At 40.6% G+C, this 15,565-nt stretch overlaps 2 protein-coding genes and 1 pseudogene across 6 annotated transcripts in view; all 3 read left to right on the forward strand.

The window, feature by feature from the left end:
• Positions 1–15,565, forward strand: part of ASH1L (ASH1 like histone lysine methyltransferase) — a 196,858-nt gene that overhangs the window by 153,980 nt on the left and 27,313 nt on the right. For all 5 annotated transcript variants that reach the window (XM_073888529.1, XM_025858965.2, XM_073888532.1 and 2 more), the window contains 4 exons: positions 750–795; positions 913–1,021; positions 7,005–7,211; positions 7,340–7,486. In XM_073888529.1, coding sequence (XP_073744630.1) covers positions 750–795; positions 913–1,021; positions 7,005–7,211; positions 7,340–7,486 — 509 coding nt within the window. The remainder of the gene's footprint in view (positions 1–749; positions 796–912; positions 1,022–7,004; positions 7,212–7,339; positions 7,487–15,565) is intronic.
• On the forward strand, positions 9,505–11,680 carry LOC112813785 (splicing factor 45 pseudogene; annotated as a pseudogene).
• LOC112813786 (small ribosomal subunit protein uS15m-like) lies at positions 14,167–14,951 on the forward strand. The gene is made up of 2 exons (XM_073888705.1): positions 14,167–14,358; positions 14,404–14,951. The coding sequence occupies exons 1-2, from the start codon at positions 14,226–14,228 to the stop codon at positions 14,949–14,951; spliced, it is 681 nt and encodes a 226-aa protein (XP_073744806.1). The 5' UTR covers positions 14,167–14,225.

A 15,565-nucleotide genomic window follows, 5' to 3' on the forward strand; every position in this document is an offset into this window, starting at 1 on the left:
AACCATGAAGGAGAGACAGTGCTCTGACTATCCCCACTGAAAAATGGTGGTGAGTTTTTTTTTTTTTTTTTTGCAGGTTAGTACACCCTCACTTAGACCACGGTGCTGCTTTTGTGCTGTCTATTACTGTAAAACACTGGCCAGCTGATCACCTCTCTTTTAATACCTTCCTTTTTTTTTTTTTTTTCCAAATGTATTCTTAATTGCAATATGAGAGCTTCATTTTCGGCCTTTCCTCTCTCCTGTATTCACTAAATTAATTGCCTTAATTAAAATGTGAAATGTGTTTTTCTAGAATACCCACCCTGAAAAGGCCAGGGTGCTCATGTTTAATTTCGTATACAACCCAGACCGTCTCAACAAGCCCTGTGAATGTTTTCCTTTCTTTTCATAGAGGCAAATTGAGTTAATGTATCGAAAAGAATAGCTTCATTTTACAGTGTGATTTTCGTTTAAGTCTGTCCACAGCATGCACATAATTGAGAATGTGTTCTCATGAAGCTATTTCAGGTTTCTTCTGTTGCATCTGTTTCTCTCTCACCCTGATCTAGTAAGTCACTTTTTATTTCAGGGTGTAAAAAGTGATCACACCAAGAATTTCCCTCAAATGTGTCCAATGCAGGAAGTCTTATAAATATTCCCATATGAGCAGAGCACGTGGATAATTTCTTATATTTTTAGTGATTGATGCTGCTGTCTGGCATTTGAAGTTAAATGCTATATCAAAATTTTTCCTTTTTTTCTTCTAGCTATACAAAAAGCCAGATGTCCCACTATATAAAAAAATCCGTTCAAGTGAGTAACTTGGGAGCTATTTTTTTCTGCCTTCATACCATCAGTATTCTTCTTAGCCTAGCACTTAAAAAATTATCCTCTGTGTTCACAAATTACACTTTGCTATCTTCTTTCAAGATGTCTACGTTGATGTCAAGCCCCTTTCTGGTTACGAGGCCACCACCTGTAACTGTAAGAAGCCAGAGGATGACACCGGGAAGGGCTGTGTGGACGACTGCCTCAATAGGTACTGTACTAAACTGACTTCTCTAAAAGCACGGGCTTTAGGATAGATGACACTTCTTTTGGAAGAAAAGTTAAATAAGCTCTTTGATTTCCTCTCCTGAAGTTGCACAAAGCTATATAAAATCTAATTGATGGGCTGTCTTAATCTTCTTGGGCTGTTATGGCAAAATACCATAGCCCTGGTGGCTTAAACAGCAGAAATTTATTTCTCATCGTTCTGGAGGCTGGGAAGTCCAGGGTCAAGATGCAAGTATTTGATGTCTGGTGAGGACCCACGTCCTGGCTTATAAGACGGCCACTTTCTCCCTGTGTGTTCACATGGCCTTTCCTTAGTGCGTGCTTGTGGAGAAAGAGCTCTCTGTTCCTCTTCCTGTACGGACGCTAATTCCATCATGCAGTTCCTACCCTTATACTCTAATATAAGCCAGTTGACCTCCCAGAGACTCTACCTCCAAATAACCATTACACTGGGGGGCTGGGGCTTCAACTGTTAATTTTAGGGAGACACAAGCATAACGGAGTAACAGAAAAAGAATGAGATTTAGGGTCTTAACATACCTCTTAATTACTTAGGAGACCTGAAGAAAGTTATTTAACCCCTCTAATAAAAATAGTACCTTCTTTAGGTGGGGCTGTGGGTGAGGATTTTATGAGACAATGTTCATAAAGTATTTAGCATAGTTTAGAAACTTTACGAGCTCTCCATAAATGGTAGCCATAATGAGGGAGTAAGGTAGGATGGTGGCAGTGAGAAGGAAGAAAGGCGTGATGTATTCTGAAGAAAAACTGGGATGGTGAACCATTAGCACACACACATAGATGCACATGTGCTGACTGGGTCAGTGGTGCTGATGAGAGTTGGTTATGCTGTTGTCAGAGAATGGAAGTATGAGGTCTGGCTAGTTTGGGGGTCAAAACTATGATTTTAATTTGGAGCCATTAAGTTCTAAATGATATGGAGATTTCAAAATGGAAAGGTTTGGATAGAGACTGAAGAATGGAGATCTGATTTGTTGGTTTTAGTAACATAAGCAAATGTACAGTAAAAAAGAACGCATGAACTTTACATCAGTGCTTCCTCTTCTAGATAGTTTTCCTGGCTAAAGACAACTGCTTCCCCAGTCTCTGGTCAACTGTTCTATGGGCTAAGGGAATCGATGTTTTAGTAGCTCCTGTATCAACATGGCAGCTGGTAAATTCTGCCTTATACCACATCATTGTTAATTCACGTGTTGTACATACACACGTGGTTTCAGGAGTCATGGCTGCTGGCCTCGTCTGTGTTGTGCACTGATTTTTCTTCACTCACAGATGTTTTATATACATATGTACTATTTTTTTTTTGGTCTTTTTTTTTCTTTTTATATATATATACACTTTTATGTATCAGTGTGGTCCACAAGCTCACCATTGTTAGGAGTTCTGTTATCTTCCATAGGTTGATATGCCCTAATTTGCCATCCTCCAGTGGTTCGGCATTCAGATTATTCCCAGTGTTTTGCTATTAAAAATCGCACTACTGTAAACCTGTGTAGACTCCTTCTTTTTTTAACCCTTAAGATGTACTCTCAGAAGAATTATCTGTACAAACTATATGAACATTTATATAATTCTTACTATATACTATCCAGTAGCTCTCATAAATTAATGAGTTAATTTGGAGTATCACCACCAGGATATGAATATACCCTCTTCCCTGTAGTTCCACCTCCTTTAGGCATTTGTATCTAGCTTTATTTTCAGTGCTTTAATATCTCATTGGTTTAATGTTGGGGAATATATGTGTTTAAAATTGCTTAAATTTGCATTCCTTTATATGCTAACATTACTGTTTTTTTATATGGTATTGTATTGTCTATGAAATTGCCATAATATAGCTACCATCTCATTGGTTAGTTCCTCTCTTTTTCACAGTAGTCTAATGAGATAGGTAATAGTTTTATATTTTATAAATGAAGGATCCTAGAGTTTGGATAGTAAGTTGCTCCGTATCATATACAACACTTAAGTGACAGAATTTGAACCCATGTGTGTTTGATTCAAAAGTCTTGTTCTTTCCACTGTATACACTGCTTACTGTGTAAATCATTAGTCTTTTAATCACATGGAACTGAAATCTGAATATTTACCTTTACATAATTACATTAGTTGTCTTGTATCATTTTTGTTACTATGGGTGTCACATTTGTCCTTTCCATTGTGTTGTCTTTCTTAAAAAAAAAAAAACCAGATACGGTGCTGCCAACTTTATGAGAATATGAACCCTACAGGGGCGCCTGGGTGGCTCAGTCAGTTAAATGTCTGCCTTCAGCTCAGGTCATGATCCCAGGGTCCTGGGATCAAGCCCCGTATCGGGCTCTCTGCTCGGTAGGGAGTCTGCTTCTCCCTCTCCCTCTGCCCCCCCCCTGCCAAACAAACAAACAAACAAATAAATAAAACATGAACCCTACATATTCATGCATCTAATGATGAGATGATAAATGCATAAATACCTAAGAAAAATCAAAATACATTATTCAGTGGATGCTTTCGTATATATTTAAAAGCAACCCACATAAAGATTTAGTTAAATGGAGCTACCTAAAATGTCTTTCCTGTCTTGAATGTGTTCAAGGTTTTGTAAATATTTGTGGGGAAAACTCAAATATCTGTAAGATCCAATTTTATGTCTATATAGGGTTCAAATAGCCCAAAGGAAACTGAATTCAGGACTGTTTTTGAAAATAAGTAATGGGTTTTTATAAAATATTTTTAAAACATGGCCTCTTCTAAACAATTTCTAAGAATCATCAGTGTTGTTTATAAATTCTATAAGATCTTCCCTAGTTAATATTTGTGTCTGCACACCATCCATATCAAACCCCTTACAGCTCCAGAATATTCCACGTTCCCTAGAGCAGAGTCTCATAATTCATTTCAAGCTGCTTTTTAACCCTGTGCCCATTTGTTCACAGCATGTACAGAGCCCACTTTCTCAGTTCTCACAACAACAAATATGTTGTATAACAAAGCCAAATACTTAGGGGAAGATAAAAGTATATTGCCAAGTAAGCCTTGTAATGCTACCAGAAGGGATTACTCTTGAGTTCACATGCCACAAACTGAACATCGGGTCCCTGGCTAACTCCCTGTTAGATCCTGTCTGTGCTCCTTTGTTGAGTACAGTTTACTTCCTCTTACCCCCACAGTGAGAAAGAATCTCCAGGATCCTTCACCTTTTGCTGCAGAAGAGCAGTAGGCCTTCAAATTCTTGGTCCCCAAAAGTAGGGAGGATCCTCTTCCCCTGCCTCCAAGGCTTACTCCTTCCTGAGCTGGCATGATTTGTAGTGGGAATATTTTTCAAGTGAAAACCTGTCTCCACTCACAGGATGGTCTGACATCTGTAACAAGTTAAGTCAGTCACACTAGTACACTTGCCAGTGACTATTAAACATTAAGTCTCACCATGTGAGGGAAAGAGCTTTCCAATCTAGGTCTATATTTAGAAGGAGGAAAATTCTCTAGTCTTAACAATGAACGGCATTATGTGGCTAAAGATAATGGCAATTTATGCTGTAAGTCAACAACTTCACATCTTAGTTTGCAACATTTACTTTCAGATTTTGATAAGTTTACAGTTTGTTTTCCAGGCACAATGAATAGAACCATGTTTTACTTTTTACGTAAGGGAGTTATCTTGATAATTGAAACACATGGAGTATATTTCAGTGCCTTCAACTCTAGAAACCACAAATTTTCAACAATTGAGTATTCTCCAGCAGAAATTTTTTAAAATTGATTTTAAAATCTCTTTCATCTCAGGGCACCTGGGTGGCTCAGTCGTTAAGCGTCTGCCTTCGGCTCGGGTCATAATCCCAGGGTCCTGGGCTCCAGTCCCACATCGGGCTCCTTGCTCAGCGGGGAGCCTGCTTCTCCCTCTCCCACTCCCCCGGCTTGTGTTCCCTCTCTTGCTGTGTGTCTCTCTCTCTCTGTCAATAAATAAAATCTTTTGAAAATAAAATAAAATCTCTTTCATCTCAGGGCACCTGGGTGGCTCAGTTGGTTAAGCGTCTGCCTTTGGCTTACTCAGGTCATGATCCCAGGGTCCTGGGATTGAGCCCCACATCGGGCTCCCTGCTTAGCAAGCAGGAAGCCTGCTTCTCCCTCTCCCTCTGCCTGCCTGCCACTCCCCTTGCTTGGGCTCTCTCTCTGTCTCTCTGTCTCTCTCTCTCTCTCTCTGTCAAATAAATAAATAAAATCTTTAAAAATTAGTAAATAAAATCTCTTTCATTTCAGCACTCTGTTATATTTTAGTTCTTTTATCCACATAAAGCTTACTGTTTTGTGTGTTTTGAGGTATGATGAAAATTCTGGTGGGGTATTGTGAAGAGAGGGTTACAACTGAAACTATGAACATGAACGAGCCTTCTTTTTTTTTTATTTAAATTCAATTAATTAACATGTAGTGTATTACTAGTTTCAGGGGTATAGTTCAGTGATTATCAATTGCATATAACACCCAGTGCTCATTACATCACATGCCCTCCTTAATACCCATCACCCAGTTACCCCATCCCCCCATCCTCTGTGAATGAGCCTTCTAAAGATAGGAGGAACAGGAATGTGCCATGAAAGGTAGAGAGGGAAAAAAGGATTTCTGGTTTTCTTTAAAAAAAAAAAAAAAGGATTCATTATTGGAAAGGTGGGAAATCCATTATCCTAAAAGATCAAGAAGGACAGCATTTCCATGAGGGGTGTTCAGTTGTGTTCATTCAATGAAGAATTCATTAAAAGAAAGAACAAAGGTGGTGAATTTGACAGTAACGCAGTGTCTTTCTCACAAATTAAGCTGATTGTCTTGATTGAATAATCCCAGTGTGGATACTTCCTCTGCTTACTGCTCATTTATGTGATTTGACACTGTGTGTTCTGCCCTTTAGATAAGGATATTTATTTGAAGGATGGCTATGAAAGTACTTTATATTATAAAATGTTAAATGCTTTTTTTTACAGGATTTATGTTATGGATGTGTGTGTGTGTGTATATATGTTATATAAAATATAATGTGATATTCTGATCTACCATTATATTCTTGATCCTCCCTTGTTTTAATCATGATCAGTAGCCTTACTGGGATTCTAAACCATACACCAAAACTGAATGGCTTCTCTGAAAGATCCAGAAATGTAAAAAAAGAAAGCAGTTAGAAGTCATGTGCATAACAGCTTTTCTCTGCTATGTTGAGAATATTTTGCTTGTTAATTCACTAGAGGTTATAAATTCAGCTAGTATAGAGACTGGGAAGTGTTATTTCAATATGGAAATGTCATTTACACTAATGAAATGTAAAATTCTTATAAAATGACAGTGTAGGGGTACCTGGGGGGTTCAGTTAGTTGAGCATCTGCCTTCAGCTCAGGTCATGATCCTGGAGTCCTGGAATTGAGTCCCACATCGGGCTCCCTGCTTAGCAGAGAGTGTGCTTCTCCCTCTCCCTCTGCTCCTCCCCCCGCTCATGCTCGCTGTCTCTCTCTCGCTCTCAAATAAAATCTTAAAAAAAAAAAAAAACTGTGCAAATGTACTGAACTATATCCTTAAAAATATTTACAGTGTAAAGTTTATGTGTGATTTTACCACAATTGCAAAAGAAAAAAATCTGTAAATGCCCATCAGCTACTTCAAAATAAGAATGCTATGTAATCTTCAAATTATTAATTCCTCTATAGGTTGTAGTTTTATTGTTAGCACAGAGCTAAACATGATTGTGTTTACCCAGGATGCTTAGTGGACAGTTAGCTTAATCTATTCAGCCTTTATAACTTGACTTGGAAATTTTCAGTATTATTAAGTTTTGAAGTTGTATACTCTTTGCCCTTGTGAACCTTGTTAACTAATCCAACCTTTGTTAAAAACAATGTATTTTAAAACTTCCTATAAAACAAAAATGGGTTCGTGAAGGCATATATAATATTAATTGACATACAATTATCCCTTTTCTTTCTAGAATGATCTTTGCTGAGTGTTCCCCCAACACTTGCCCCTGTGGTGAGCAGTGCTGTAACCAGAGGATACAGAGGCATGAGTGGGTACAGTGTCTAGAACGATTTCGAGCTGAGGAAAAAGGTTGGGGAATCAGAACCAAAGAACCCCTGAAAGCTGGGCAGTTCATCATTGAATACCTAGGGGAGGTTGTCAGCGAACAAGAGTTCAGGTACAGTGATGAATGATGATACGCCAATAAAATGGCAGAGGTACCAGATTAGAATGAAAAATGGGAGATTTCAAATTTACTTTCAACTTAATCATTAATTGACTTTCAATTCTTCCTCTCCTCTTTAGGAACAGGATGATTGAGCAGTATCATAATCACAGTGACCACTATTGCTTGAACCTGGATAGTGGGATGGTGATTGACAGTTACCGGATGGGGAATGAGGCCCGATTCATCAACCACAGCTGTGACCCAAACTGTGAAATGCAGAAATGGTAAGGAAGCAGGGGAAAGTGAAGTCACAAATCCAAGAGAGCAGAAGGCATTGAGGGTATCAAGAGATGAGTCTTCCCGCAGTGTGAGTCAGCTTACACAAGCACCTCAGGCAATTCCCTGTTATACCAGATCCTCCAGGCATAGAGTCAGCTGCTGCTATTTCTTCACTTCATCTTAACTACTCCCAGAAAAATATAACAGTATATATGATAATATAATAATGATAATATAATAATGCCAATACCTAATACTTATCAACTGCTTACTGTGTGCCAGGTACTGTGTTACATGGTTCTTCTCCTGTGAGGTCACTCAGCATATTTATTACATGCCCACTGAATTTGTCACAGTGAGAAACAAAAATAAGTAAAACAGGTAAGAATCTAACTAAAAGCAAAAAATTACATCTAAAAAATTCAAAAAAGATAATAGAAGATTCTGGGAAGATGGTGGAGTAGGAAGCATCAGGAGTCCCTCTCCCCTTAGATAATTACACTGGTAGAATCTGTCTGATGGAACAATTTTGGAGTCTTTTGAAGACTTGCAACTACTAGGGGAAGGCTGAGATGGTAAATTGTGGTTCCTTTTAGTCAGTTTAGTCAGTTTCAGCTCAGAACAGTAGCAGCTACCTGTGCCCTACCTGCAGCTACATGGCAGGTAGCTATGCAAGCATTCCAACAGCTTGCACACAGATTGCAGAAGCTAGGATGAGTAAGGAGGACCCTGTCCTCTAAAAATGGGGAATCTGGGCTCTGATTGCTGCTTCTGATCACAGAGGTGCAGACAAAGATGGGCAACCATTGTGGCGGTGGTGGTCCCTCCCACCATTGTTGTAAGCCCCTCTCCTGCCACATGAAGTGACTTTCAGGAGATTTGAAGGGCCAGGGCCCTATTTTCTTCCCCTTCATTTTCCACTTTTTTTTTTTCCCTTTTGGGGGCCAGAAATTAAAGATTAGGACATGTGAGCCCTGGGGAAGTGGAGAGAACCTTATTTCCAGACATACCACATTATTAGGTCCAAATTTGCAGTGTTCAAGGAGAAATCACAAGGAATACAAAGAAACAGGAAACTATGGCCCATTCAAAGAAAAAGTAATAATTCAAAAGAATCTGTCCCTTAAAAAGACTTAATGGCAAATAGGTTAGACAAAGACTTTATAAAACAAAAGCCCAAAGATGCTCAAAGAACTAAGGGATGATGTGGAGAAATTCATGACAATGACGTGTGAGCAAAATGGAAATATCAGTGAAGAGATAGCCTAAAAAGAAACCAAAAACAAATTCTGAAAAGTACCATAATTGAAATGAAAAATTCACAAGAGGAATTCAGAGGCAGATTTGAGCAGACTGAAGAAAGAACCCATGAACTTCAAGATACGACAATGGAAATTCTCAAGTCTGAGGAACAAAGAAAAGCACTGAAGGAAAGAGAACAGACCCTAGAGGACCTCTGGGACACCATCCACCAGACCATCATATGCATTGTGGGTGTCCCAGAAGGAGCAAAGAGAAAGAGGCAGAGAGAGTATTTGAAGAAATAATGGTTGAAAACTTCCTAAATTTGATGGAAGACATGAATATAAATAAGCACAAAGCTCACTGAACTCCCAAGTAAGATGAACTCAAAGAGACACACAGCAAGAAACAATCAAACTTGGAAAAGATAAAGAGCAGATCTTGAAAGCAGCATTAGACAAGCAAATCACATACAAGGGATCCTCAATATTATCTGCAGTTTTCCTACCAGAAGTTTTGGAGGCCTGGGGTGCCTGGCTGGTTCAGTCAGTGGAGCCTGTGACTCTTGACTCAGGGTTATGGGTTTGAGCTCTATGTGGGACATAGAGATTACTTAAAAATAAAATCCTTAGGGGCGCTTACATGGGTCAGTAAAGCATTCTGCCATTGTCTTGGGTCGTGATCCCGGGGTCCTGCAATTGAGCCCTGCATAGGGGGGTCCCTGCTCAGTGGGGAGTCTGCTTGTCCCTCTGCCCCTCCCCCCATTCGTGCTCTCTCTCTCTCTCTCAGATATCTTTTAAAAATAAGAATAATCAGGTCTTGCAGTCGCAGGCTTACACCGAGTACGCCCAGCCCACCCTCTCTGCGGCGCCTCAGCCCCGGTGCGCCGCCGCAGCCCATGAGGAGAGTCGGCCGGGCGGGCCGGCATTAAATTGGAAAGATGTCCCTGTATGATGACCTGGGAGTAGAGACCAGTGATTCAAAAACAGAAGGCTGGTCCAAAAACTTCAGACTTCTGCAGTCTCAGCTTCAGGTCAAGAAGGCAGCTCTCACACAAGCCAAGAGCCAGAGAACAAAACAGAGTACAGTACTTGCCCCAGTAATCGACCTAAAGTGAGGCGGCTCTTCAGACGACCGGCAGATCGTGGACACCCCCCCGCACATCGCAGCTGGCCTGAAGGATCCTGTTGCCAGTGGATTTTCTGCAGGAGAAGTTTTGATTCCATTGGCTGATGAATATGATCCCATGTTTCCTAATGATTATGAGAAAGTAGTGAAGCGCCAAAGAGAGGAACGATAGAGACAGCGGGAGCTGGAAAGACAGAAATAGAAGAGAGAGAAAAGAGGCGTAAGAACAGACATGAAACTAGTGGGTTTTTGAGGCATCCAGATTCTGATGAAGATGAAGATTACGAGCAAGAGAGGCGGAAAAGAAGTATGGGTGGAGCTGCCATTGCACCACCCACTTCTCTTGTAGAGAAAGACAGTTACCCAGAGATTTCCCTTATGAAGAGGATTCAAGACCTCGCTCCCAGTCTTCCAAAGCTGCTATCCCTCCCCCAGTGTACAAGGAACAAGACAGACCCAGATCTCCGACCTGACCTGGCAACTCCTTCCTTGCCAACATGGGTGGCACAGTAGCACATAAAATCATGCAGAAGTACGGCTTCCCGGAAGGCCAGGGTCTGGGGAAGCACGAGCAGGGCCTGAGCACAGCACTGTCCATGGAGAAGACAAGCAAGCGAGGAGGCAAGATTATTGTGGGTAATGCCACAGAGAAAGATGCATCCAAGAAGTCAGATTCAAATCCATTAACTGACATACTTAAGTGTCCTACCAAAGTGGTCCTCCTAAGGAACATGGTTGGTGCAGGAGAGGTAGATGAAGACTTGGAAGCAGAAATCAAGGAAGAGTGTGAAAAATATGGCAAAGTTGGAAAATGTGTGATATTTGAAATTCCTGGTGCCCCTGATGATGAAGCAGTACGAATATTTTTAGAATTTGAGAGGGTTGAATCAGCAGTTAAAGCTGTTGTTGATCTGAATGGGAGGTATTTTGGTGGACGGGTGGTAAAAGGATGTTTCTACAATTTGGATAAGTTCAGGGTCTTGGATTTGGCGGAACAAGTCTGATTTTAAGAACTAGAGCACAGGTCATCTCCGATGATCCTTAAATGAGCTGCAGGCTGAGCAGAGAAGGAAAAGACGTCAGCTGGCCTGTGTGGCTGCCGCGTACAGAGACTCTTGGAAGGACTTCTAAGATATATGTTGATTGATCCCTTTTTTATTTTGTGGTTTTTTAAATATAGTATAAAAATCCTTTAAAAAAATAAATAAATAAAATAATATAAAATCTTTTTTAAAAAAGTAGATGACTCAAACTCTCCAAGTGGCAGAATGGAATTCAACGTCCATTTATGATAAAAACTTTAAACAAAGTGGGTATAAGGGGACATACCTCAACATAATAAAGGCCATATACAAGAAGCCCACAGCTAACAACATACTCAGTGGTAAAAGTCTGAAAGCTTTTACTCTTGAGATCAGGAAAGGATGGGACACTTGGATGGCTCATTTGGTTAAACGGCTGCCTTCAGCTCAGAGCATAATCTCAGGGTCCTGAGATCAAGCTTCACATCAGGCTCCCTGCTCAGTGGGGAGTTTGCTTCAGATCAGGAAAAGGACACTCCCACCACTTTTATTCAACATAGTACTGGAAGTACTAGCCAGAGCAATTAACCAAGAAAAAGAAAATACATCCAAATTGGAAAGGAAGAAGTAAAACCGTCTCTATTTGCAGATGACATGACATTATACATAGGAAACCATAAAGACGCTACAAAAAAATTGTTAGAACTGATAAGGTAAGTTAACTGGTTGCAGGACACAAACTCAAAATATCAGACTCAGTTGCATTTCCACACTCTAATAATGAACTATCAGAGAAATTAAGAAAACATTCCCATTTGCAAAGCAGCATAGAAAATACCTAAAAGTAAATTTAACCAAGGATGTGAAAGTCATGTACATTGAAAACACTAATAATTCGTTAATGAAAAAAATTGAATAAGGCTCAGTGGAATGGAAGAATTAATTATTGTTAAATAATATGCTTGTGGAGTGGAAGAATTAATATTGTTAAAATGTCCATACTGCCCAAAGCAGTCTAAAAATTCAGTGCAATAAAAGTCAAAACTTCAATGGCAAATTTCAGAGAAATTGAACAAAGAATCCTAAGATCCCAAATAGTGAAAGCAATTGAAAAAGAAGAATAAAGGTGGAGGCATCTCACTCCCTGGTTTCAAACTATATTACAAAACTATAGTAATCAAAACAGTGTAGTATTGGCTTAAAAGTCACATGAATGTAATAGAATCGAGAGCTCAGAAATAAACGCATGCTTGTATGATCAATTAATTTGCATCAAAGGAGACATGAATATGTAGTACAGAACATGCAGTCTATTCAATAAATTGTGTTGGGAAAACTGGACCCCTCCCTACACCATACACAGAAATCAAGCCAAGATGTATTAAAGACTTGAAGGTAGCACCTGAAACCATAAAATTCCTAGAAGAAACCATAGGGGATAAGCTCCTTGACATCATTCTTGACGAGGACTTTTTGGGGTTGACCCCAGAAGCAAAGGGCAACAAAAGCAGAGCTAAGCAAGTGGGACTACATCAAATTATAAAGTTTCTATACAGCAAAGGAAACCATCAACAAGATAAAAAGGCAACCCACAGGATGGGAGAAAATATTTGCAACACATATATCTGATAAGTAGTTAATACATAAAATATATAAAGAACTATAACTCGGTAGCAGCAAAGCACATCACTACCAATTCTACAGAAATACTGAGGATTATAAGAGAATGTCACAAACAGTTATACGCCAGAAAATTGGATTACCTAGTTGAGATGGATAAATTTCTTGAAACACAAAACCTACCAAGAGTAAATCATGAAGACATAGAGAAATCTGAACAGACTCATAACTAGTAAAGTGATTGAATCAATAATCAGAAATCTCAACAAAGAAAAGTCTGGTCTGAACCTGATGGTTTCACTGATGAATTCTTCCAAACTAGTGCCAATCCATCTCAAACTTTTCCAAAAAAAATTAAAGAGAAGGAAACACTTCCTAACTCATTCTGTGAGGCCAGCATAGTCTTGATAACAGAGCCACACAAAGACTCCACAGGAAAACTACAAAGCAAACCAGTATTCTTTATGAACATTGATGCAAAGTCCTCAACATAATACTGGCAAACAGATTTTAGCAGCATATTAAAAGGATTATACATCCTGACCAAGTGGGATTTATTCTTGGAATGCAAGCATGGCTCAGCATCAGAGAATAGACCAATGTAATATGCCACATTAACAATATGAAAGGGGAAAAAAACCATCATCTCGATGCAGAAAAATCATTTTACAGAATAGAAGGAAACTACCTTAATACAGTAGTCCTTATCCACAGTCTCACTTTCCTTGATGTCAGTTACCCGTGGTCAGCCTTGGTCTAGATAGAAATGATCCTCACAGTGCCTACATCATTCACTTCACTTCATCTCACTATGTAGGCATTTTGTCATCTCACATCATCACAAGGAAAGGAAGAATGAGTATAGTAAGATATTGAGAGAGGGGAGAAAGAGAAAGACCACATTCATTTAACTTTTATTACAGTAAGTTGCTATAATTGTATTTTATTATTGTTCTTAATCTCTAACTGTGCCTAATTTGTAAGTTAATCATAGCTATACATGTTTAGGAAAAAACATAGTATATAGAGGGTTTGGTTCTATCCACATTTTCAGAAATCCACTGGGGGTCTTGGAACATACACCACACAGATAAGAGGGGACTGCTCTAAGAGTCCTATATGAAAACCCACAGCAGGGCACCTGGGTGGCTCAGGTGGTTAAGCATCTGCCTTTGGCTCAGGTATGATCTCCGGGTCCTGGGACCAAGCCCATGTCATGCTCCCAGCTCAGCAGGGAACATGCTTCTCTCTCTCCCTCTGCCCCTCCCCACTGCTCATGCTGTCTGTCTCTGTCTCTCTCAAATGAATAAAATTTTTTATAAAAATCTTAAAAAACCCACAGCAGACAATTCCCAGTAAAGATGGAAAGCTTTTCCTGTAAAGTCAGGAACTACGTAAGGATGCCCACTTTTGCACTTCTATTAAACATAGTAGAGGTTCTCATGAGAACAATTAGAAAAGAGAGAGAGAAAAGACATTCAAATTGGAAGGGAAGAAGTAAATTTTTTATTTGTGTATGACATCTTATATGTAGAAAATACTAAAGACTCCACAAAGAAGTTATTAGATCTCAGAAATAAATTCAGCAAAATCACAGGGTACAAAGTCAACACACAAAAATCAGTTACAGACTGGTCGAGCCTGAGCCAGCATGGCAGTGCCCATGTAACCCGGTTTGTGCCGCAAAAGGGACGGCGGCCGTGGTGCCGGCCCCGCACGGTCACAAGTCACCATGCTGAGGACGGTGCGGAGGGTGCTGAGGTCGCTTCGGACCCAGGCAGTGGCCCAGGCCCTAGTCCTTGGGCTGCCGGGTGGAGCGTGTGCCAGGCCTCCCTCCCTCCAGTGGGGCCTTCCCTCTCCTCGCAGTGTCATCCTCCCGGCCGTTCGCGGATATGCCACCCAGAAACCAGTCCAGCCCAGCCAAGAAGATGACCTGCCCCCTTCCACGCTGCTCAAAGACTACCAGAACATTCCTGGAATTGAGAAGTTTGACGATGTCGTGAGAAGACTCTTGTCTTTAGAAATGGCAAACCAGAAGGAGAAGCTAAAAATCAAGCAACAGCAGCTGATGAACAAGATTGTGGCAAACCCTGAGGACACCAGCTCCCTGGAGGCTCAAACTGTTGCCTTGACTGTCAAGATCCGCATTTACGAAGAACACATGCAGAAACACCGAAAAGACAAAGCCCACAAGTGCTATCTGCTGATGAGCATCGATCAGAGGAAAAGGATGCTCAAAAAGCTCCGGAAGACCAACTACGGTGTCTTCGAGAAGATATGCAAGGAGCTGGGGATTGAGTACATCTCTCCCCCTCTGTACCACCGGAAAGGACACCGACGCTGGGCAGCCAAGAAGGCCGTGTGCATTCGGGTCTTCCAGGAGGTACAAAAGCTCAAGAAGCAAAAAAGGGCCTTAAAAGCTAAAGCAGCAGGGGCGCCTGGGTGGCTCAGTCGTTAAGCGTCTGCCTTCGGCTCAGGTCATGATCCCTGGGTCCTGGGATCGAGCCCCGCATCGGGCTCCCTGCTCGGCGGGAAGCCTGCTTCTCCCTCTCCCACTCCCCTTGCTTGTGTTCCCTCTCTCGCTCTGTCTCTCTCTGTGAAATAAATAAATAAAATCTTTAAAAAAAAAAAAAAAAAAAGCTAAAGCAGCAGCGGCCCAGAAACAGGGCCAGAAGAACCCAGAGAGCCCTTCCAAAACTGGACCAGAGGCAGTCAAAGAAAACCAATAAATTTTATTTGAGTTCTGTCAAAAAAAAGTTACATTTCCATACACAGTGAACAATCCAAAAAGGAAATTACAAAAACAATTTCATTTACAATAGCACTAAAAAGAATAAAATACTTAGGAATTAACCAGTGAGGTGAAAGAATTGTACCATGAAAACTACGAAACATTGCTGAGAGAAAAATAAAAAGGGACACCCTTGTGGCTCAGTAAAGCGTCTGCCTTTGGCTCTGGTCATGATCCCAGGGTCCTGGGATCGAGCCCTGCATCGGGCTCCTTGCTCAGCCTCTCCCTCTGCCTGCCTCTCCCCCTGCTTGTGCTTGCTCTCTCTCTCTCTCTCTGACAAA

This window comes from Callorhinus ursinus, unplaced genomic scaffold, assembly GCF_003265705.2.
Source record: "Callorhinus ursinus isolate GAN/ISIS: 27379988/994484 unplaced genomic scaffold, GSC_fseal_2.0 scaffold92, whole genome shotgun sequence".
Classification (NCBI taxonomy): Eukaryota; Metazoa; Chordata; class Mammalia; order Carnivora; family Otariidae; genus Callorhinus; species Callorhinus ursinus.

What these genes read in the sequence shown, in the direction of transcription:
- LOC112813786 (XM_073888705.1), top strand. Translation starts at nt 14,226, where the DNA reads ATGCTGAGGACGGTGCGGAGGGTGCTGAGGTCGCTTCGGACCCAGGCA. An exon ending in GGGCCTTCCCTCTCCTCGCA is followed by an intron (nt 14,359 to 14,403) that starts GTGTCATCCTCC and finishes CCCAGAAACCAG; the next exon opens with TCCAGCCCAGCCAAGAAGAT.